This window comes from Zonotrichia albicollis, chromosome 11 (genome assembly GCF_047830755.1).
Source record: "Zonotrichia albicollis isolate bZonAlb1 chromosome 11, bZonAlb1.hap1, whole genome shotgun sequence".
NCBI classification, from domain to species: Eukaryota; Metazoa; Chordata; class Aves; order Passeriformes; family Passerellidae; genus Zonotrichia; species Zonotrichia albicollis.
In genome coordinates, this window is record NC_133829.1 from 719,997 (window position 1) to 740,869 (window position 20,873).

Below are 20,873 nucleotides of genomic sequence, written 5' to 3' on the forward strand. Positions count from 1 at the left end.
GGTATGATACCTGCCCAACACCACCCAGTGAGCATCAGGGCATCCTTGGGCACTGACATCCCTGGGCATTTCCCTTGGTATGATCCCTGCCCAACACCATCCAATAAGCATCCGGGCATCCTTGGGCATTTTCCCTTGGCATGATCCCTGCCCAACACCACTTAGTGAGCATCAGGGCATCTTAGTGAGCATCAGGGCATCTTTGGGCACTGACATCCCTGGGCATTTCCCTTGGTATGATCCCTGCCCAACACCACCCAGCGAGCATCAGGGCATCCTTGGGCATTTCCCTTGGTATGATCCCTGCCCAACACCACCCAGTGAGCATCAGGCAGCCCTGGGCACTGACAGAGTTAAGCAACACCAGCAGCACCTGCCTGTCCTGGGCACAGGGAACAGCAACACAGCAGAGCTCAGCATGAGGATGGCAGTCACTAAAATCCTACAGACTCTGGGACTCCTTTGGGATTCCCCTGCAGGGCATGCACAGCATCCACTCCACTGGTGTTGATTACAGAGAGCCACGTGAATTACACACAGGCCATGGTACACCCAGAGAAATTAATGGTCAATAATAGACTTCAAAGTCCAGAATGGACTTGACTCAAGAACAGACTTCAAAGCCTAGAAGAAGCCATTAAGATTATTACCACAGATTAAATAATTAATTTGATTATCAGAAGAATGCCTGAAGATAACCCTGTTACAGAAGCAAACCCCGGTTTGGGGAAGCAGAGAGCTCCAGAAAACGTGCAGCACGTAATGCACTGCAGCTTCATCAGGGAACAAAGTGCCCATGAGCTTCTGGAAATGCACTGAATTCCTCTGCACGCGAAATGTTGGATTTGGGAGTTTATCCATCTGCAGCGCACAGGGAGGGACCCACAGCACTCTGCCCACAGTGGGAACTCTCAGGGCAGTGAGGAGTTCTACCCCAAAGTCCAATGCCCTGGCAGGTCACAACCAAAGTTTTGGTGTAAATGAAGGCAAAAGCTCTGTCTCCACATTCCCCCGGGGGCAGCAGATGAGCCCACAGGCCTGGGGTGCAGCCCCACTGGTGACACGGAGCAGGGGACAGTACCTGGCACGCCGCAGGGCTCCCGCGGGGCCGGGGGGCTCCTGCCCTGCCCAGCCCTGGCCTCGGGCACCTGGCGCTTGTAGATCCTGTGGGGCTGGGCTGCTCCCTCCTCCCGGGGGCTGCTGGACACGGGCTCGATGAAATAGTCCTCGTCCATGAGCTGAAACACTCCTTTCTGCCAGGGAGACACAAAGTGCCACCGTGAGGCTGCCGCCTGCAGCCCAGGTGGAACCTGGCACTGATCACAGGACCTTGGAATGGCTGGGGAATCAAGGAATCAATGGAATCAAAGGACCTTGGAATGCCTGGGGAATCAAGGGACCTTGGAATGGTTGGGGTGGGAAGGGACCTCAAATCCCATCCAGTGCCACCGCTGCCATGGCAGGGACACCTCCCACCACCCCAGGCTGCTCCAGCCCCAGGGTCCAGCCTGGCCTTGGGCACTGCCAGGGATCCAGGGGCAGCCCCAGCTGCTCTGGGAATTCCATCCCAGCCCCAGCCCACCCTCCCAGGGAAGGATTGTCCCCAGTGTCCCATTCACCCCTGCCCTCTGGCAGTGGGAAGCCATGGAGGATCTGATGGAGTTAAGCTCCCGCCAAAGTGAATGATATGAACATGAGCACTGCCCTACCAGGTACATGGAACATTTCTGCAAACACACAGGAGGCTCTAAACCCTTTCCCCCAACCTCCTCCAGGTCACTGGAGGAAATACAGGAAATACAAACAGTGGAGAGTTGAGGAAACAGCTTTGCTGCCCAGGAGCTGTGCTATCACACCTGCAGCTCCCAGCCCCTCGCTCCCAGGTGTGCTCCTCACGATCCCACTCAGGCAGCACAAGGCAGGGAATTGCTCCTTTTGGGAATTGGGACACAAACAAGTAAACCCAGCCCCGCAGAGCTCCCAAACCACTGCAATCCATGGGAAATTCACAGTCAGCCCACCAGACGTGCACGATGAGATGCTGACTCTGCTGCTGGGAGTTTTGGCGTCACTTTTGGCAGAAACAAGAGTTCCGCCCGGCTCCTGCCGTTCCCTTACGGCCCAGGGCTGCTGCGGAGCGGGGCTGTACTCACCAGGCCGTCGCAGGTGCTGAGGGCAGCCAGCCCCGCCTGCCGCGGGCCCCGCACCTCCCCGATCATGTGGCACGGGTTGTAGGAGCGCGGCTGGATCTTGGCGCCCGCGATGCCGCCGAAACGCCGCTCGCTGACAAAGCCCGGGGCCAGCAGGTGCCTGTTGAGGCTCAGGTTGAATTTCAGGGCTTGCCCCCTGTACTGCAGCTCGTAGAAGGCGGGGAGCTGGCTCCTGGAGGCAGGAGACCTCCGGTGGAGGGCCCGGTGCGACAAGTCGTAGGACAGGAAGGCTCCGCTCTCGTCGACCTTGATGGGATGGACGATGTCGCTGCCGGAGCGCGGCTCTGGGGAGAGGGGGTGCAGCGCTTACCTGCAGGGTCCCGCACCTTTCCTCTCACACCCTTTCCACCCGCTGGATGGACAGCAGCGGGATGTGCCCGCTAGGACGGAGCGGGGACAGCAGGGACTGCCCTGCTGCCCCCGGGGCCAGCGCTGGGGTCCGCCGGGGACAGCGTTAGGGTCGGGGTTAGGGGCCGGCCGGCCGGGCGAGGGGAGTCAGGCAGCTCCGGAGCCCTGCCCCGCCTGGCCCCGCTTAACTCCGCTGTTCAACTCCGGCTGCCAGTAAAATAACCACGGAACAAACAACGGAAAAACTCCCGAAAAATGCAATCCCCGCTTTGAGGCGGCGTTGGGACCCGCCGTCTCTGGGGGCAAAGCACCCGCGGGCACGAAGCGCCCCGGAGCCTCCCCGGGCGGGGCTCGGTGGCCGCGGGGAGCCGGGAAGGGACCGGGGCTGGCTGCGGGCTCCGAGCGTGCCCGGCCCGCGGGCACGGGGCGCGGCAGCGGCGGGGGCACCGGGCTGTCCGGATCGCGAGCATCCCGGGACAACCCCGCGGACACCCGGTAACCATCCCTGCGGACAATCCCGCGGACACCCGGTAACCATCCCTGCGGACAATCCCGCGGACACCCAGAGCCCATTCCCGCTCATCCCCGCGGACACCCAGAGCCCATCCCCGCTCATCCCGCGGACACCCGGCTCTCAAACCGCTCATCCCCGCGGACGCCCGGCGCTAATCCCGCTCATTCCCATGGACAATCCCGCGGGCACCCGGCGCTCAAACCGCTCATCCCCGCGGACACCCCTCGCTCATCCCGCGGTCCCCCCGCTCCCCACGGACATCGCGCCCCCATCCCCGCGGACCCTCGCGCGGCTCTCCCGCGGTCCCCGCCGTGCCGTCCCCTCGGACCTGTCCCCGCGGTGCCCCCGCCCGCGGCCAGCGCCAGCGCAGCGGCCACGGGGACGAGGGGCAGGAGCGGGCGCAGCGCGGCCGGGGCCGCCATGGCTGCGGCGGGCTGGGGGCTCCGCGGGGCGGGGCGGCTCCGCGGGGGCGGGGCTACACACAACAGGGGGCGGGGCTATGCACAACAGGGGGCGGGGTTATACACAACAGGGGCGGGGCTATGTACAACAGGGGGCGGGGCTATGCACAACAGGGGGCGGGGCTACACACACCAGATGGACGGGGTTGTGCGGATTAGGGGCGTGGTTATGCACATCAGCCAGGCGTGGTTATGTATATTAGGGGGCGGGATTATGTACATCAGGGGGCGGGGTTATACTGATGCCTTAAGTTTTGGCTTTCACATTCTGTACCGCGTTAGTTTATAACTCAGAACTTCATATAAAGTGTTAGCAATTCTCCTCATAGCTCAGTCATATAAAACAATTCTTTTCCAGCCCCAGAACAAAGGACACCGCTGCAGCTTCAGGGCCAAAAAGTGTAAAATAACACTGAATTTGAGGAGAGCAAACTGGGAGGGTGGGACTGCATAACCTGGAGCTACAATTGGACAATTAACTCCAATATGGAAATGGACCAAAATTTATGACAGTGTGAAAACTTGTGACCTGGAGTCCAACTTGGGTGTAGCCACAGCCAGGCTCTTTTACTGCCCAAGGTGTGCCCTGTGAAGGCCTTTTAATAAATCCTTACTTTATTCTTTAACTCTGCCCACCTCTGTTCCAGGCAGCCTCTCAAGGCATCAATGCATGCCAGATGGGCGGGGTTATGCATATTAGAGCAGGATTATGTACATTAGGGGCGGGGTTATGCACATTAAGGGGCGGGGCTTATGTTACGCGTTACCGGTGTGGCCCATGGCGCCCTCTGGCGTTCCCTTGCAGCATTGCTTCGTCTGCCCCGTCGTGAGGATCGCGATTAAAAAATCACAAAAATTCAGTGAATTTTCGATTACAAATGAAAAGCGGTGCTTGGCTGATGCTGCCACGTCCCTCCTTTCCTCGGCCGAGGCTTCCCGTCGCTGTCTCCTTTTATTTTCTCTCAGGCTGAAGCGCACCGGGAGCAAACAGCCGGGGTTACTGGGCTCTATGAATTACCCTCTCGGACACTGCTCGCGGCCCCGGCAGCCCACAGCTTTCCCATGACGGCCGTATCTCCGGTCTCTCCGTACCTGCCAGGATGAAGGGATAATGTTTGATTAGGGGATAATTAGCAGACGTTTGCGATGATGTTTAATTAGACGATATTGTTAAATATGCAGATCAGCCGGAACGCGCGCCCTCTGGCGGCCGGAGCAGGGAATGGCCAGGGCCGGCGGGGCTGCTGCCGAGACCCGTAGCGGCCACTGAGCGCGCGTGGCGCCCGGCTAGCTCAGTCGGTAGAGCATGGGACTCTTAATCCCAGGGTCGTGGGTTCGAGCCCCACGTTGGGCGAGCATGCATTTTCCTGTTTTTTCTCGGATTTTATTATTTTTTTTCCGCCCGGCGTGGCTCCTCACGGCGCACGCACCCAGCACTCAGCAGCCAAGCCGCCCCCGCCCGCCGAGAGGGGCGGAGCGGGCGCGGAGCCCGCGGACTCCATGTCCCGGCATGCCCGAGCGGCGGCTGCGCGGCGGGGCCGGGCCGGGCAGCGCCGGGGCCGGGCCGGGCAGCGCCGGGGCCCCGCGGGGAGCGGCCGGAGGAGGGACCGGCCCTTATAAATGGCGCCCAAGCAGGACCCCAAGCCCAAGTTCCAGGAGGGTGAGTGCGGGCCGGGCTCGGGGCCGCGGCGCGGGCGGGCCGGGGGTGCCGCGGATCGCGGGCCGCGCCCGGCGCGGGGGGCTCGGCTCCGGCCCCGGGGCTCGGGATCCGCTCCCCGCGCTCCCGGCTCGGCCCCCGGCAGGTGCCGATAGGTGGGAAAGATGGGTTCCTGCAGGCTTTGTCTGCTCCCGGCCCTCCTCTTTCCTTCCAGGAACACGCGGGCCCTTCCCACCCCGTTATTCTAAATATGCTTCGTTTTCCTGCGCGGATGTTCCTTGGCATTAAAACTGCTGAAATCCCTCTGGTTTGTTGGGGGTTTGGTTTCAATGCCTTTGAAAAATGATTATTTATTGTCCCCGGAAGGGAGCCCCGCGCAGGAGGATTCATGGAGGCAGCGCTGGATTCCAGCACAGCTGGAATCCACATCTGCCGCAGAGCACCGGGGCTTGGGTGAATGAGGATGATCGGGCTTTCAGGAGGCTTATTCTGTGTTTATTTTGATTTTTATGTAATGGTTGCGGCTGAGAGCAATACAGGTAGGATAAATAACAATAGCAATACGGTGTAAGATGGATGCCCCATCCCTGGAATGTCCCAGGCCAGGCTGGAAGGGCTTGGAGCACCTGGGACAGTGGAAGGTGTCCCTGCCATGGCAGGGGCGGGATGGGATGGGCTTTGGTGTAAGGAACAGGGTGTGCATCCAGGGAACAGCCCTTGTTGAGGGAGCAGGAGCCTGCCGGGTTATCATGGAGACAAAGAGCCCTTTCTGCAAATCATTCGTGTGCTTTTTAAAAATGAGTGTTCCTCAGTAACCGTGGGCATCTCTCCTGGAAAACCCTGCACAGCCCTGAGGCAGGGGCGTGTCTGCCACCCGCACTGTGACAATGAGGGTGGAAATGTCACCTCTGATTGTCAGCCCCGTCTGTAGGGACATTTTAAATAAATAAAAGTACTGCCTGTGTGATGCATCAGTGTGAGCACTTCCGGGAGAGCCCTTCTGAGCCTTTCTCTTTGTTGAGACACAGAAGCATTTCACAGCTCATTTCCCAAAACCGGGAGGCACTGCAGCTTCCAGCAGGGAATGCGTGCCCTCAGATATCCTGTGTTATGTACCCTGCAAATCCCACAGTGGAACCACGCAATGAGGCTTGGCCAGGAGGAGATAAAGCCAGGCAGAAGGACAATCTCATCCTGCTCCAAACCCCAGAGTGAGGGGATTCTGCTGCTGCCCTGTCCCACAGGCTGGGTGGAGAAGCAGCATGCGGGTTTTCCTTCCTGATTCCCCAAGCTGGGAATGCCACATGCTGCCCTTCCTGCAGGAAAGGGACACAGGTGACAGTGGCTTTGAGGTGCCAGGAGCTTCAGGGGCAGAGGTGGGATGTTAGGGGAGTGCCCTGCATCAGAAACGCCCCAGAGGGGCAGCTCTGCCTGCCTGTGGCTGAGCCCAGCCTGCTGTGGGGGCTGCAGCCTGACCTGAGCCTGGGCAGGAGATCTGGGCACGCCAGGGAGGGGCAGGGATGTGGGGTTTGCTGCCACGTTTGTGGGGTTTGCTGCCAAAGGCACCAGCACTATTGCTTTGTGTGTGTGCAGCTGCTCCTGGGATCCTCAGGGATCTCTGCTCGGGGCTCCAAACGATCTCAGCTCTGATCCCTTTGGTGGGAGAGGGAATTTGCTTCTGCAGTCAGTTTGTGCCTCAGAGCCCTCCCTGGCTGCCCTGTGCTGTTCCTGGTGGCCCTCTGAGCTGTCTCTGTGCTTCCCTTGCAGGTGAGCGAGTGCTTTGTTTCCATGGACCTCTCCTTTATGAAGCCAAGGTGGGTGTGTGTGGCTGCTGCTGCTGCCCAGGAAAACAAGGACGTGTTTCTGTCTGCTGTACCTCTAGGTGGGACCAAGGGCTGCAACTAAAATTAACAAAAACCTGCCTGAAATCAATGTCAGGCCCTGGGGCTCCATTCCAGAACAATTTCAGGAAGCCCAGTGGCACCGTGCAGCTATTCTGGGAAGCTCCCAGAGGCTGTTGGAACATCCCAGAACACTGCAAATATCCCAGAGCACTTTGTGCCTGCACGATTTGGTGCCTGAGCTGCTCAGGGGGAGGGGGCTGAGTACAGCCCATGGTCTTCCTCAGCGCCCAGGAGGGGCTGCACTGCAGTGACAAAGGAAGGGGCAGCCCCAGTTCTGCTTTCCAGTTCTGGCTTTTGAACCACAGGAGCCTGCACTGCAGATTTGTGCCCCTGCTGCCTCAGTGTCTGAGTGCTTCCACTCCCTCTGGAAGGGAAGGAAAGGGCTCTTGGAGCTGTGTGGGTTGGAAGGTGTGCAGAAGTTCCTGGGGTGCCTCAGACAGGGATTTCAATCCTTCAGGATTTGGTGTCCGTGCGTGTTAACACAGGGAGGCAGGAGCAACACTCAATTTCTCTCTTCAGGACAAAGATCTGTAATGGTAAAATCTCACCCAGAGCCCTGAGAGGGTTTGGGCTGCTCCAAACCTTTCCCACCTTAGGGCTCCTGCTCTGCTCCTTGCTGCCTGTGGAACAGGAGGGTGAGGCTGTGGGAACGTGGGACAATTCCCACCTTTTGTTGGGAGCTGTTGTGCCGGGGCTGCAGACAGGAGGGTGATGGAGGCTCCTGGTTTTGAGGAAATGACCGTGTGCCACTCAGCAGCTGTGCTTGCCCTCCTTTCCCAGAGTGGAATGGGTGCTGCAGGGCAGGCTGTGCCAGCTGGGTGCTCAGGGGATCTCCCAGCTCACAAGTGGCTTTTGGCTGCCTCTTTGTACTGAGTGCATCCTTCTGAGTCCCTGCACTGGCACAATGAGCTTGAAGTTTCATTTTAAAAAGGTTTGGCTTGTTTATTTTAAGGGTTTAATTTTAAAAGCTGCTTTGTCAGTATTAATGAATAACAACCTTGGCTTTCTTCCTGCTCCTTTGATCTGTTTTTCTCCCGTGGTTCTCAGTCCAGCAGTTGTTTTGTTCCTGACCACATCCTTGGTGTGCCACAGCAAGGTGGTCAGAGCAGCTCTTTGTGAGGGCTCGTGGCAAACAGGAGCTGTTTGTGCCTCTCTGCCGTGCAGAGTTGAAGGAGATTCACTTCAGGCCCTTCCAACCCCCAGCAGGGAAAATGTTTTGCTGCAGAACTGTATTTGAGTCATCTTTTGCTTGGTGCTCAGCCCTTTATTCTGCAGGACAAGCAGGGGCAGGCACAGGCTGTGTGTGGCTGGGTTAGCTCCAGGCTGTCAGAACAAGCAGTGCTGCAGCAGGAGCAGCAGGACCTCAGTCCTGGCTGGGTTTAAGTTCCATGTGTGGCATTTTGCAGCTGTTTCCTGAAACAGGACGTTCCTCTCTGGCAATGTTTTGTAGTTGAAGTGGGGACAGCCCGGTGTGGTGTTGGGAAAACGTTGTATAGCCAAAGGTTCTGCCCTCTCAAACGCTTGGAGGTGGCTCTGTGTGCCAGGCAAATACCAAATGTAATTTTGGGAGCAGTTTTTACTTCAGTGGAAGAAGAGCCCCTTTTGCAGAGACTCAGATCTGGAGCCCTGCAGGTTTTACAGCAGCCTCATTCTGTCACTGCTCAGGGGGCAGTGGCAGCTGAATCTCAGCGCCTCCAGAACAGGACTTGAACTTCCTGGAGGAAGTGTTGAGTTGGTGGATTTGATTTGTGCAGGGAAAACTGCAAGCTAAAGCAGCAAAATTCCCTGAGCTCCCCCTGTTTTCCCTGGGACTGACTGACCTTTCTTCTCTGTTCCAGTGTGTAAAGGTTGCCATAAAGGACAAGCAAGTGAAATACTTTATCCACTACAGTGGTTGGAATAAAAAGTAAGTAGTGCATGGAATAAAAGCAGGATTTTTTTTTCCTTTCCAGGGAGATGCTTTGTCTGAGTGTGGGCTGGGTGCAGCAGCCCTGCCATGTCCCTGCAGCTGGCAGATCCTCTGGGGCTGACCAGAGTGATTTAATACCCGAGCTGCTGATTTAATACCTGATTTATGGAACACAGAGAACGTTGCCAAACTGGCCATTTCCTGCAGAGCTGTCAGAGGCTGCTGGGAATGCTCTGGGACATTCTGGTTGTTCAGGGTGGGAAACACTGGAGTTCCTCCCTGGCAGAAACCTCTGCTATGAAAACTTCCTGGTTATGCCTTGGGAGGAAGGGCAGCTCCTGCTGAGGTGGGGCAGAACCGCTCAGACCCCTGCCTCTTACCCCAGTGTTCAGGGGATTTTGGAGCACAGCTTGCTGAGGGCTGGCTTAGCAGCAGGTGCAGCCTGTGTTCCAGCTCCAGCCTCTCAGATTAAAGTAAACATACAGATGCTTTTTCCTCCTGCAAAACTGGCAGGGTTCCAGGTGGGGGATGGCTGAGGGCTACAGGCACCTCTGTGGGATAGATGTTGAGCCCATTAGAGGTGAAAGCTTCCATGAGGTTGTTGTATTGATGTACTTTTCTCCCTTTTTTTGAGTTGTTTTCTGCCCCTCAGTTTGAATTTAGGAAATGGAGGTTTTTTTCTAGGTGATTAAACACCTCAGCTCTTCAGACCCAGAAGTCTCAGAGGGCAGTTTCCTGTTTGGTTTGATTTTGGTGCTGAGGACTCTTAGTCACAGCAGTCTGGATCTCTATGATGTGACTAAAAGCTGAAGCTCCTGTTTTAGATGTGACTTTTAATTGCATCCGCTCTCCCTGCTGCCAGAGGGCCAGGGGATGGCCCAGTGTAAACACAGCACTTACAGGGGCACAATCACTGTGTGCTGGCTCCCCTTAATGAGGCAGCATCAGTGTGGCCCTTCCTTCCCTTGTTAGTGCCATGGAGGGGCAGAGCTGCTGTCCTGATCCCGCTTTTCTTGCTTGTGCTGTTTGAGTTTTCATTTTTGCCTTCGAGCTCCAATTAAGGACATTAAAAGTGGCGTTGCTGCCAGAGCCAGGGCAGCAGAGCCTTCATCTGCAGCTGTCAGGGCCTGGCTTGGAATGATTTTGCCAGTATCCAGAGTCAGGGTAGCACAAAGCTCTGTCACCGTGGGGCACAGAGGTGTCACCTGGGCACACAGCACATCTGGAAGGTCCCTTGCAGCTGGACAGGCAGGAGTGGGATAAGTGCTTAGACAGCTGAGCAGAGCCCTGCCTGACCCCCAGAGGCGTTGGGCACAGCTGGAGCTGTCTCTGCAGCCTGCAGCTGCTGCCCTTGCCTTCTCTCCACCCTCGGAGGTCCTGGTGCTCCTGCAGCAATATTGGTTTGGCCACGTGCTGCTCCAAGAGTGGCAGCTGCTGAAAGCTGGCACAGCACTCTTCATAAAGAGCCTTAACTGATGTGCTTTGGAATACCTCGGCCACTTTTAATGTGTTTTGTTTGAGAGAAGTTGTCAGATTGCTCAGCTGAGGCACTCTGTGTTGAAGTGGAATTCCTGCTGTAATGGCAATTTCCCCAACACCTGTTCTCTTAAATCGTTCAGATTCTGCAAATATTCATATCATCTTGGTTCCCTTCACAGACAGAAATCAGAGCTCTTCTCCTTACAGTAAGATCCTATCCTGAATTTGTTAACCTATAAAATGTTGGAATAGATAAAGGAGACTTTCTCAGTAATATACTGTGGCTACAGATACCCCATAATTTTGTAAGCATAGAGTAACTTTTTTTCCCCTGTGATGCTTCTTTTGAATGAGATTGTTCTCTCCCTACTAAACTGCCCATCCCTCAAGTTTGGGAGGCTGGAAACGCCAGAGGGTTGCGCTTCCCTGGATAAATCATTCCAGCTCCAGTCAGTGGGGAACGTTTGGTGCCTTTGGCCTTGAGCTGTGCCAGTCCATGACTTGACACAAAGCAGAGTTTAGTCCCAAATTCTGTGAAGCTTTTAATTGACTGTTGTGTGTAGAAGGCAATCACGGGAGGGCTTTGAGTGATGATTTATTTCTCTCTGGGCTTTTTCCAGCTGGGATGAATGGGTTCCAGAAAGCAGAGTGCTCAAATACGTGGATACCAACCTGCAGAAACAAAAAGAACTCCAGAAGGCCAACCAGTGAGTAGTGGGGAAGGAGGATTGTCAGGGAATGGTTGTTCAACAGAGCTTCCATCCACAGCTATCAGGGGAAGCTACTGACTTTCAAACCAAAACCAAAGAAGCTTCTTTTCCCACCAAAATCTTACTTCTGAATACGCTCTGTTTAAAGGGAACAGTATGCAGAGGGGAAGATGAGAGGAGCTGCTCCAGGCAAGAAGACTTCTGGTCTGCAGCAGAAGAATGTTGAAGTGTAAGATTCTTTTTATTTAAAAATAAAAAACCCACCCCCAACCCTGCCCAAAACACCTCCCAGACTTTGGCTCATCAGTTTTAGTGGCTCTGCAGCTCAACTCCATCTCTTGTGGCACAGCCTGTGCAAAAGCACTTTAATGGCACCAAAAAGGCCTTTGTTAAAGTATTTCATTTAAAATGCCTTTTAGATGGTGCACAGTTAATGTTGAATTGAGGTGCTGAGCAGACACACTCTGCATTTTTTTGCAGTCTATTGTTGGTGGCCTGACACTCAAAAAGTGGTGAATCCTCGTAAGTCCTGTGTATCTCAGTAAAATCAGTCTCTCTATAGAATTTCCCAGCTCTTCCGAGCACTTTGGGATAAAATCCTCACAATGCCTTGCCTTCTGCCATGGTGCAGCTGTCAAAACTGCATTTAAAGAGCCTTTCTTTGGCTGGTTTTGACAAAACTAACCAGTAAATACACAATTAAAAATGGGCCTGCATCCTGAGATACCGGAAGCAAGCTCAGGCATCTACTAGAAAAACTTAATTTGAGCTGTGACTGTCAGATTTCCTTCACTCCCTCCTTTTGGTGATTCAGGAGAGATTTTATGGTAGATTTGCAGACAATCTGTCCAGCTCTGCTCATTTGTCATCTTCAGTTTGGGCAGGGTTTCATTTAATGATGAACACGGCCCTTGCTAATGGGCTGTTTTGAATCCCTAACTTCATTTGTGATCCCAGCTGTCACAAGCTGCTGAAATGCCACCAGTTCTTCAGAGGTGGATTTGGCAGCAGCCTCAGGGTGCAGGGCTCACTCAGGGGCAGGTTAGGTGTGGAATGTGAGTCATGGCTTTGAGGAGTGCAGCACGGCTGGGGACAGGGAGTTGGGGTTTGCTGTGGGTCCTGGGGCAGTTTCACTTTGGGACGGGCCAAAACCTGGCCAGGGCTGGCTGTAGCCGGCTCCTGCTCTGGGGAAGGGGGAATCAGTGGATCTGCTGGGTCCCCCTGGATCCCCTGGCTGGCTGCTCCCCTGTGCCCAGGTGCTGAGCTCCAGCTGAGTCCCGCCAGCTCAGGAGCAGCCTGCACAGGAACCACTCACTCACTGCTGTCCTCACCTGGGGTCAGACAAAGCCCAGCCCAACTCTGTAGGCAGCTGATAACGATAAGTGTCATTAAAACCTAATTAAAACAGGTCTGAATGATGACCAGCACTGATTTGGCTGTTGAAGGGGCTGTTGCAGCTGGGTGTCTCCCATGTGAGTGGTGGGAGGGAGCTGATGGTGGGTGTGAGTTTGACTCAGCCGTGAGTGTGTGTTGATTGCACTGCAGACTAGTGCTTCCCAAAATACACTTTCAAAATCCAGCCTCGGGGTTGTCCCCTTGTACATCAGAGCTCATTGCAGACACACGAAATACTGGTGGTGGGAGGGGAAAAACTGTTCTAAAAGGGTGACGCTGTCCATCTCTGTGAGCCACCTTTTGTGACACTCCTGGAGGATCTGAGGGAAAGGTGGTTTATATTAATACATTGATTATATTAATACATTAATACATCTGAGATGTATTCCCCTGCTAAGCAGGCAGTGGTGGTACCAGTGTAAGCACAGCGTGTCCCAGCAGTGCTCAGTGTGCTGAGCTGCAGGAGGGCTGTGTGGGGCTGCCCACGAGCTGTGTGTGCCCTGTCCCCAGGTTTTTCCGGCGGGATGGAGCCCACACCGTGTGCTGCCTGGAGACCCCGGCCATCTCCACACGGTGAGTGAGGCCTGGGGCAGCTGCCACGCAGGGCTGCCAGCCCGGGGCCACCTCCTGCTTCTTCCCTGGCTGCTGGGCAGGCCCTGGGAGCCCTCAACTGTCCTGGGGCCCAGCTTTCCTCTCTCCTGGGTTCTTTCCTGCTTTTGTTGTTGGGTTCTGGGCAGGCCCTGGGAGCCCTCAGCTGTCTGGGGCCCTGGGCAGGCCCTGGGAGCCCTCAGCTGTCTGGGGCCCAGTGTGCCTCTCTCCTGGGTTCTTTCCTGGTTTCTTGGTTGGGTTCTGGGCAGGCCCTGGGAGCCATCAGCTCCCCTGGGTTCTCTCCTGGGTTTTGGGCAGGCCCTGGGAGCCCTCAGCTCTCCTGGGGCCCCTCTTTCCTCTCCCCTGAGTTCTGGGCAGGCCCTGGGTGCCCTTGGCTCCCTTGGGTTCTGGGCAGGCCCTGGGTTTTCTCCTGGGTTTTGGGCAGGCCTTGGGGCCCACCTTTCCTCTCCCCTGGGTTCTGGGCAGGCTCTGGGTTCCCCTTGTGTTCCCCTGGGGTTCTCCCTGGGTTCTGGGTAGGCCCTGGGTTCTCCCCTGGGTTCTGCCTGGGGTTTTGGGCAGGCCCTGGGAGGCCTTGGCTCCCCTGGATTCTCCCCCAGGTTCTGGGCAGGCCTTGGGGTCCCGTGGCTGTCCTGGATTCTCCCCTGGGTTCTCCCCAGGTTTCTGGGCAGGCCCTGGGGGCCCGTGGCTGTCCTGGGCTGCTTTGGCAGCAGGGCCCTGTTTGGGGCTGTTGAAAGCCCATCTGCAGCTCCTCTGCCCTGCACTTTGTGGTGGGGCTGGGTGCAGTGGGAGGACACTCCCTGTGCCCAGCTGGCTCCAGGCTTTCAGCCCTGCATCCTTCTAGAGCCTGCAGCTCCTGGAAAGCAGCGCCGAGGAGTTTTCAGGGGCCTGGGGAGCAGTGCTGGCGTTGGAAGGGAGAGCTCAGAGCCTGCTCCTCGTGCTGTGCCTTTGTTTGAGTCTGTTCAGGGTAACTGTTCTGCAAACTGCAGCAACTGGTTCCAAAAGCTGTGAAGCAATCTGTGATCAGATAGAAATATGTATGAAGTGCAGGTTTGGGTTTAAAATAATTGCTCATCTTCTGGTAACTGGAAGCTGTAGCAGGAGAAAATGTGTAGTTAAAGCAGGCTGCCTGTGCAACACCTTCTGACTCTGTTAAATGTAGCTCAGCTGAATCTCAGCTTCCAAAAGTTTATTCTACATTTCATGGGCCTAAAATTCAGGAAACAGAGTTAATGGGTGCTTGAAAAATAGGAAGGGGTAACCAAGTGTTCTGGAGGGAAGAAATGGCACTGAGTAACAAATTAGGGAATAACATCTGGTTGTAAATTACCTAAATGGAGTTTTTAAAAACTCTGCTTCTGTTCTAATGGTTAACCTGATTTTTATCTTGTGAATTAATCCTGGGAAGGGCTCCCTGTTCCTCATTTTTGGGTTTGGAAGAAAATCCTTTGTCTTCAATGCACCAGCCCACTGTTGGTGACTTATTGTTCCCTCTGAGGGATGAGCTTTATCCTGCCCACAGTTTCAGCCTCATTTCAGCTGCTTTGCCTTTAAACCAACCCTTTATTCTCCCTATCTCCAGCCCTTCCTCAGAGCTCTGCCTGTTTCCTGGCCTTGATAAACCCAGTCCAGAGCCTGAAAACAAGAGTCACTGAGGGAGTGCTGAATTTCTGAGGGATCAGTGTTGGCCTGGTGCAGTTTTACCCACCCAGTGCCCAGTTTTTGAGCAGTGAATCCAGGCTGCTCTTGGCAGGGAGCAAACTGAGAATAAATCATGGTACTCCAGCTAAAACTTGCTGAAAATGGGTAGTAAATAGACAAAGTGCCTTCTGCTGCAGCTATGGTAAAGCTGGAGATTTTTTTCAATCTTTTACTGGAAGTTAATTCAGTTTAGTTAGATTTTTCTGGGAATTGCCAGCACTTCTGTTTCCTTGTGCCATATTCTCTGAAATAAAACGGCCACAAACCTCTTGTAGTTCTCCAAGAGCACTTGGGAAGGACAAAACTTCCCAAAAATAGTGAATTCTAACCTGTTCCATGAGGAATCTTGTGGTACCATAGCTCTGTAGCAAGCTGTAGCTTGTGTTTCCTCTGTGTGTCCTTAGCTAAATACTGCCCAGGCCCCTGAGGATTGCTCTCAGTGCTTGAAACATTTTCTGGCTTTCTGCTGTGGCTTCCTTAAGTACCAGTCCCTTGACATGTGCACTAATTTGTGTTCTTCTTGCAGGAAAACAAAAAAGAACAAGCAGAAAAGTAAGTGTGTTTTATTTTGCATCTGAGTGGGTCTCTCTAGTGAAGGGTTTGTAGCTGAAATAAGACCTGCAGCCTGCCCCAATAATTCCCTGACACCTTGTGCTGTCCCTCCTGGGCTCCTGGGGCTCTCCCTGCTCAGGAAGGGGAAGGTTCACACTTTTCCGCTTGGTACATTTTGTACTCGTTCCAGTCTGTCAGGATTTTGGGCTCTTGCAATTGCAAAGCGAAGCTGATCTGCTGAAATAATTTCCTAACTCCAACTTAGGTTTTCTTAATGAGATGGAGACATTACACAGCTGCAAAGCTGAGCTGCTGGCTCCAAAAATGCTCCCCCAAAACATGACAGACTGGTGTGCTTCTAGTGCAGGAACCTCCCTCAGATAAGTGCCAGTGCAGCAGTTTAAACTGGCACAAACGGGGGACTCCCAGAACGGAAGTAATATTTAAAACAACAACAAAAAAAAACCCAACAGGAGCAAAGGTGACCTGAGAAAAATCTGAGCCTTACTTTGAAATCCTTGCCCTAAATGTTGCCTGCTGTTTTCTGTGCTGCTGTGTGTGCTGTGCACAGCTCCAGGCATTGGGGAGGGGAGCAGCACCAGTGAGACTCCCCAGCCTCCCAGGAAGAAGAGGGCTCGGGTGGATCCAACTGTTGAAAGTGTGAGTATTTTCCATTCCCTCCCAGGGATTTTGGTGGAAAACAGAAGGTGCTGTGCTCCCAATTAGTACCTGAGAGTAATTAGTCTGGCTTGGCTGTTCTCAGGAGGAGACGTTTATGAACAGAGTTGAAGTGAAGGTGAAGATCCCTGAAGAGCTGAAGCCATGGCTGGTGGATGACTGGGACTTGATCACCAGGCAGAAACAGGTACAAATCCTGCCCAGCTCTGGGGGACACCTTCCACTATCCCAGGATGCCCAGCTTGGTTGGGTTTTTTAATGCCCAATTAAACTCTTGGAGTAAGAGTAACTCTTTCCTAACCTGCACCATCTTAACCTGCTGATTTCATCCTAGACATGTCCTGGTGAGAAAGGGTTTCAGTTCAGCTTCCAGGTACAAATGTCTGCAAGAATGAGACAAACTTGTATTCTGTTTTGCATTTGTAGCTCTTCTACCTCCCTGCCAAGAAGAATGTGGACTCCATTTTAGAGGATTATGCAAACTACAAAAAATCCCGAGGAAATACTGATAACAAGTGAGTAGTGCTCACTGCCAGCACTAAACACCTCCTTGGCTCTTGTTGTTGGACTTGGATTCCATGGAAAATAGAATAAGGCTGTGAAACCTGACCCAGCCCCATGTCCAATGCCCTGTTCCAAGCGCAGGGTGATAGTGGTGCTCAGAAATCCTGAGGGAGTAATTCCAAACTGCATGTCTGCTTTCTGGATATGAGTTCTGCTTCCCCGCTTGCCCTAAGCCTTTTCCTGAAGGAAGCTGATGAAACTTCCCAGAGAAGCCATGTGGGGTGAGCTCAGGGCCCCAGGGCTCCCTCACAGAGCCAGGGGCCAGGGAGGTGCAGAGGATTTGTAAATACTCAGATGGGCAAAGCCAATTATTGTTTGTAATTAGCCAGCAATCAGCCCTGAGCAAAACAAGGTGTGTTTACTCTGCAGGAGGCTTTCCTGTTTGAAAGGGAGAACAGAAAGGGAAGTAATTTTCTTCCATTCAAGAGGAAGCAGGTTATTGACTTGTCAGGGTGTTTTAACCTGCTCTGATGTAATTGTCCTGATGCCTGTTCTAAATTTGTTCCAGGGCGGGGTAAGGGCTGTGCTCCTCTCTCACTGCCAGGTCCTGTGCAGGCAGGGTGAGGTTGGAGCCTGCAGGAATCTGGCAGGAGAGGCCTGGGAGGAAGGGAGCAGGTGCCTGAAATACCAGGGGACTGTCCCCCTGCTCAGTGTAATTAATTCAGTATTGTCCTTTGAACTTGCTGCGAGCTGGGATGAGCTTTGGGTGACAGAGAAAGCTGCTGAATGTCCCCAGTGCTGCCTGTGCTTTCAGAAGGGCTGCTCCAAGTCCATCTCTGCTCCTCTTGGTTTGCCTACATCCTGGCTGTGTTCAGAACAGCCCATTTTCCAGGGAAGCAGGGAAGGTCTGGGATTGCATCCCTCCCTGTGGCTGTAGATGTTAAGGTCTCCAGACAAACTTCCTTGCAAGATGTGAAAGACCATCCTGATTTTGGTGGTCTCCCCAAGCCAAGCCTCACCCTGGAGCAGTCCCTGTTCCTTGGAGCAGGCCTTGCAGAGCTCTCTGTCCCCAGGGAGTATGCTGTCAACGAGGTGGTGGCTGGCATCAAGGAGTATTTCAATGTCATGCTGGGCACCCAGCTGCTGTACAAGTTCGAGAGGCCCCAGTACGCCGAGATCCTGGCGGATCACCCCGACGCCCCCATGTCCCAGGTGTACGGGGCCCCACACCTCCTGAGGCTCTTTGGTGAGTGCCACCTGGGCAGGGGGGGTGGACAGCACGGGGAGGGGGTCAGGTGCTTGTTTCCCCCTCTGGAGCCTGCGACAGGCAGCTCTGAAGGGGGGGTTCATTCCCTAAGGGTGGGTTCACTCTCTATCCGTGCACCCAAAAGGCTCAGAGCCATTGCAGGTTTGAGATGGGAATGAATTTTTCAAGTCTGGTTGGTTTGGGTGAAATTGTGTATATTGGAATAGATTCCTGGGCTGCTTTCCTGTGCTGCTGTAAGGCTGTGGGCTTACACAGTGACTTGAAGCAGTGTTTGTGACAAGTGTCCTTGCTTCGGGCAGTGCGGATCGGAGCCATGCTGGCCTACACGCCCCTGGATGAGAAGAGTCTGGCTTTGCTCTTGAACTACTTGCATGACTTCTTAAAGTGAGTACTTGTGAGGTCTTCCAGCAACAAAGAGAGAGGTCAGGGAGCTCAGGCTGCTGTGAGGCTGCCCCTTCTCATGAATTGTTGTGTAACTGGGGCCTGTGTGTGAGATCTTCCCCATGGCTGCAGTGAAGCCTCTCAGACTCCACTTCTCTGGTCCTGTTAATCTGCACTCCTACCCTGTCCCATCTGCTCCTTGTTGCAAAATAAATGCTTCAACATTTATTTATAGCTGCTAAAGAAAGCAGATGATAATTCCAGCAAGCTATTAAATTACACAACAGTTACTCAACAACAATTGAGCAAATGTTTAAAAAGTGATGAACTTTAGGAATGTTATTTCTGGGACAGACTGTCACCAGAGCTTTAGTGTGCTATGGTTCCCTGTAGCCGTGGGATGTTCAGGAGGAAAACATCCTTATAATAATAAAACACTTCAGTGTGAAATGAGGTGAGCTTTAAGGTCCCTTCCAACCCAAATCATTCAGTGATTCTGTGATTAGGAGCTATTGGAAGCTGAAGGAAAAGCCTCAGTAAATCCAGGACAGCTCTGCAGCAGGGCTTGAGAGGAATCAGCCTGGTGGCCAGGGAAAACCTGCCCAGGGATAGCCCTGGTCCTTTGGGGCAGTCTGGGGTAAATGCAGGTGCTGGAGAGCTCTGGCTGTGAGGTAGAAATGTGAACCCAGTGAGCAGAAATCCTGAACCCATCCCATGAGAATTAATGGCACACAACCTTTACTTTTGGCCATTCCTTGTTTTGCCATCCTTCACTCAGCCCTCGAGGGTCCCTGTTTGTGCAGACAGAGCTTCCTGGTGTCCTGATCTGTCCCTGCTCCTTTGAGTAGAGCAGTACCAAATCGATTCTTGGAACAGCAGCTGCCTGAACCTCAAATACCAACACCTTCATCCTGTTCATCCTGAGCTGCCAGAGCTCACCTGGAGCCAGAGGTGCTTGGCAGCTCCTTTGGAATGGGTTTTTTGGCTGAGATTCTCAAACCCTGTTGTGTGTCTGGGCATTCACTGAACCACAGAGGATTTGGGCAAGCAGCAATGCAATGTTGTTGTTTGTTTTTGTAGATATTTAGCGAAGAATTCCTCTGCGTTGTTCAGTGCCAGTGACTACGAGGTGGCCCCTCCGGAGTACCACCGGAAAGCGGTGTAACCCACGGAGCAAGGCTTGGAGCCTGCACCATGTCCACTCCTGCATCCTGTCCTTCACCTCCCCGTCACACAGCTCCTGTAAACATAGAGTGGTTCAAGTTGTGTGTGTGAAGTGCAGCTGCCACGTGAGTCCGGAGGATTCCTTGTTCTGCAGTGGAATCTCTTGTCCCACAGTGGGAGCTCCATGGTGTTTCTGGCTCGGTGTGTGCATCGCTGGGATGTAAAGGAATGTGTTCTGGTGTGTCATTGTCTGGACTCAGTGCTCGTAGGGCTGCTCTCCCCAGAGGCTCAGCCTCACTAACCTGCTTTATTCCATAGTAATGACAGACCACGAGGGCTGTGTCACCTGTCTCGGTGCTATTGACTGTCTCTCTCACCCCAGTGACTTTTTGGTGTTGAAAGTTCAGTGTTTGGTTCATAAATGTCTGCTTTTCATGGGGTAGTTGAAGGACTGTGACTTTTTTTTATATTCTAATGATAGGAAAATGCATTCTCATCTCGTAGTGTTTGGAAATGTTGGTCTTTGGCAGAGCTGTTTTACAGATCTGCAAATAAACTTTTTTAATTTCAAATGTGGTTTCTGGTGTTTGTGTTTGCATCGGTCTCTGCCGTGTGAGTGTCCTGGCCAGGCTGAGCAAGGGAATGAGGGGTTTGGATCTCTTAAAGGCATTGCATGACTTGGCTCTGAGTAGCTGCTCTTTGCAGGCAAAATAGCAGGTTTTAATCACAGATGTTGCTGCAGGAAGCCACAGTGGCCAGGGAGCTGGGACCCATGGTGTGCCAGGGCTGCTCTGGGTGGGACTGAGCCCGTCCTGCAGGGGCTGAGGGGCAGGAGGGTCCCACCCGTGTCCCCAGCACGGGGGTGAGGGTGGGCTGGGCTGCCCGGGCTCAGGGAAGGTGTGAGCACATTCCCTGGACGGGAGCCCAGCAGGGTCGTGTCCCACCCTGGTGCCCTCCCGTGGTGCTGGGGAGGGGATGGTCCATTGGATAGGAGCTGTTTGAAAAAGCAGCAGGATCTGCTGTTCCATGGAAAAAGGACGATATTGAGCATTGGGGTGAGGGGAAGTTGCCATGGGAACTGAGGCAGGGCTGGGAGCAGCTGTGGCCCTTCGGAGGCGGGTTCCTGCTCGGAATTCTGGTCAGGGCAGGCAGGGAGTAGGGAAAGGGGCACTGTGGGTTCCCTGCCCAGCACCCAGTGCCAGGCTGGGCTGGACAGTGGGGGAAGGTGGGTGCTCCTCTGCTCCTCTGCTGCTCCAGTCACTGCCTGCTCGCCTCAGCCTTGTTAATTAGCCGCTTCTCAGTATTTATCCTGGCCATTACCCGGAGCCAGGATCATGTTCCAATCTGAACAATGGATTTATCCTTTGCCAACCACCCCAAGAGTGAAAATGGCCTTTTGCTGTCAGTGCTCATGCTCACAGAACGGGGTTTGT

At 54.0% G+C, this 20,873-nt stretch overlaps 2 protein-coding genes and 1 non-coding gene across 3 annotated transcripts in view; 2 read left to right on the forward strand and 1 right to left on the reverse strand.

Annotated features, from left to right (window-relative positions):
* Window positions 1–3,547, reverse strand: part of ADAMTS7 (ADAM metallopeptidase with thrombospondin type 1 motif 7) — a 34,143-nt gene extending 30,596 nt beyond the window's left edge. The window contains exons 1-3 of the mRNA XM_074549043.1: window positions 3,401–3,547; window positions 2,154–2,494; window positions 1,082–1,253 (exon numbers count right to left, since the gene is read on the reverse strand). Of these exons, the coding sequence (XP_074405144.1) occupies window positions 1,082–1,253; window positions 2,154–2,494; window positions 3,401–3,494 (607 nt within the window). The 5' untranslated portion in view covers window positions 3,495–3,547. The remainder of the gene's footprint in view (window positions 1–1,081; window positions 1,254–2,153; window positions 2,495–3,400) is intronic.
* Window positions 3,548–4,814: 1,267 nt separating this feature from the next.
* On the forward strand, window positions 4,815–4,887 carry TRNAK-CUU (transfer RNA lysine (anticodon CUU)). Its single transcript has one exon. It is a non-coding gene; the product is annotated as a tRNA-Lys (tRNA).
* Window positions 4,888–5,001: 114 nt separating this feature from the next.
* MORF4L1 (mortality factor 4 like 1) lies at window positions 5,002–20,012 on the forward strand. The gene is made up of 13 exons (XM_074549064.1): window positions 5,002–5,193; window positions 6,958–7,004; window positions 8,933–9,000; window positions 11,103–11,189; window positions 11,341–11,421; window positions 13,098–13,160; window positions 15,421–15,446; window positions 16,018–16,106; window positions 16,210–16,311; window positions 16,551–16,639; window positions 17,702–17,874; window positions 18,195–18,279; window positions 19,357–20,012. The coding sequence occupies exons 1-13, from the start codon at window positions 5,154–5,156 to the stop codon at window positions 19,439–19,441; spliced, it is 1,035 nt and encodes a 344-aa protein (XP_074405165.1). The 5' UTR covers window positions 5,002–5,153; the 3' UTR covers window positions 19,442–20,012.
* The last annotated feature ends 861 nt before the right edge of the window (window positions 20,013–20,873 follow it).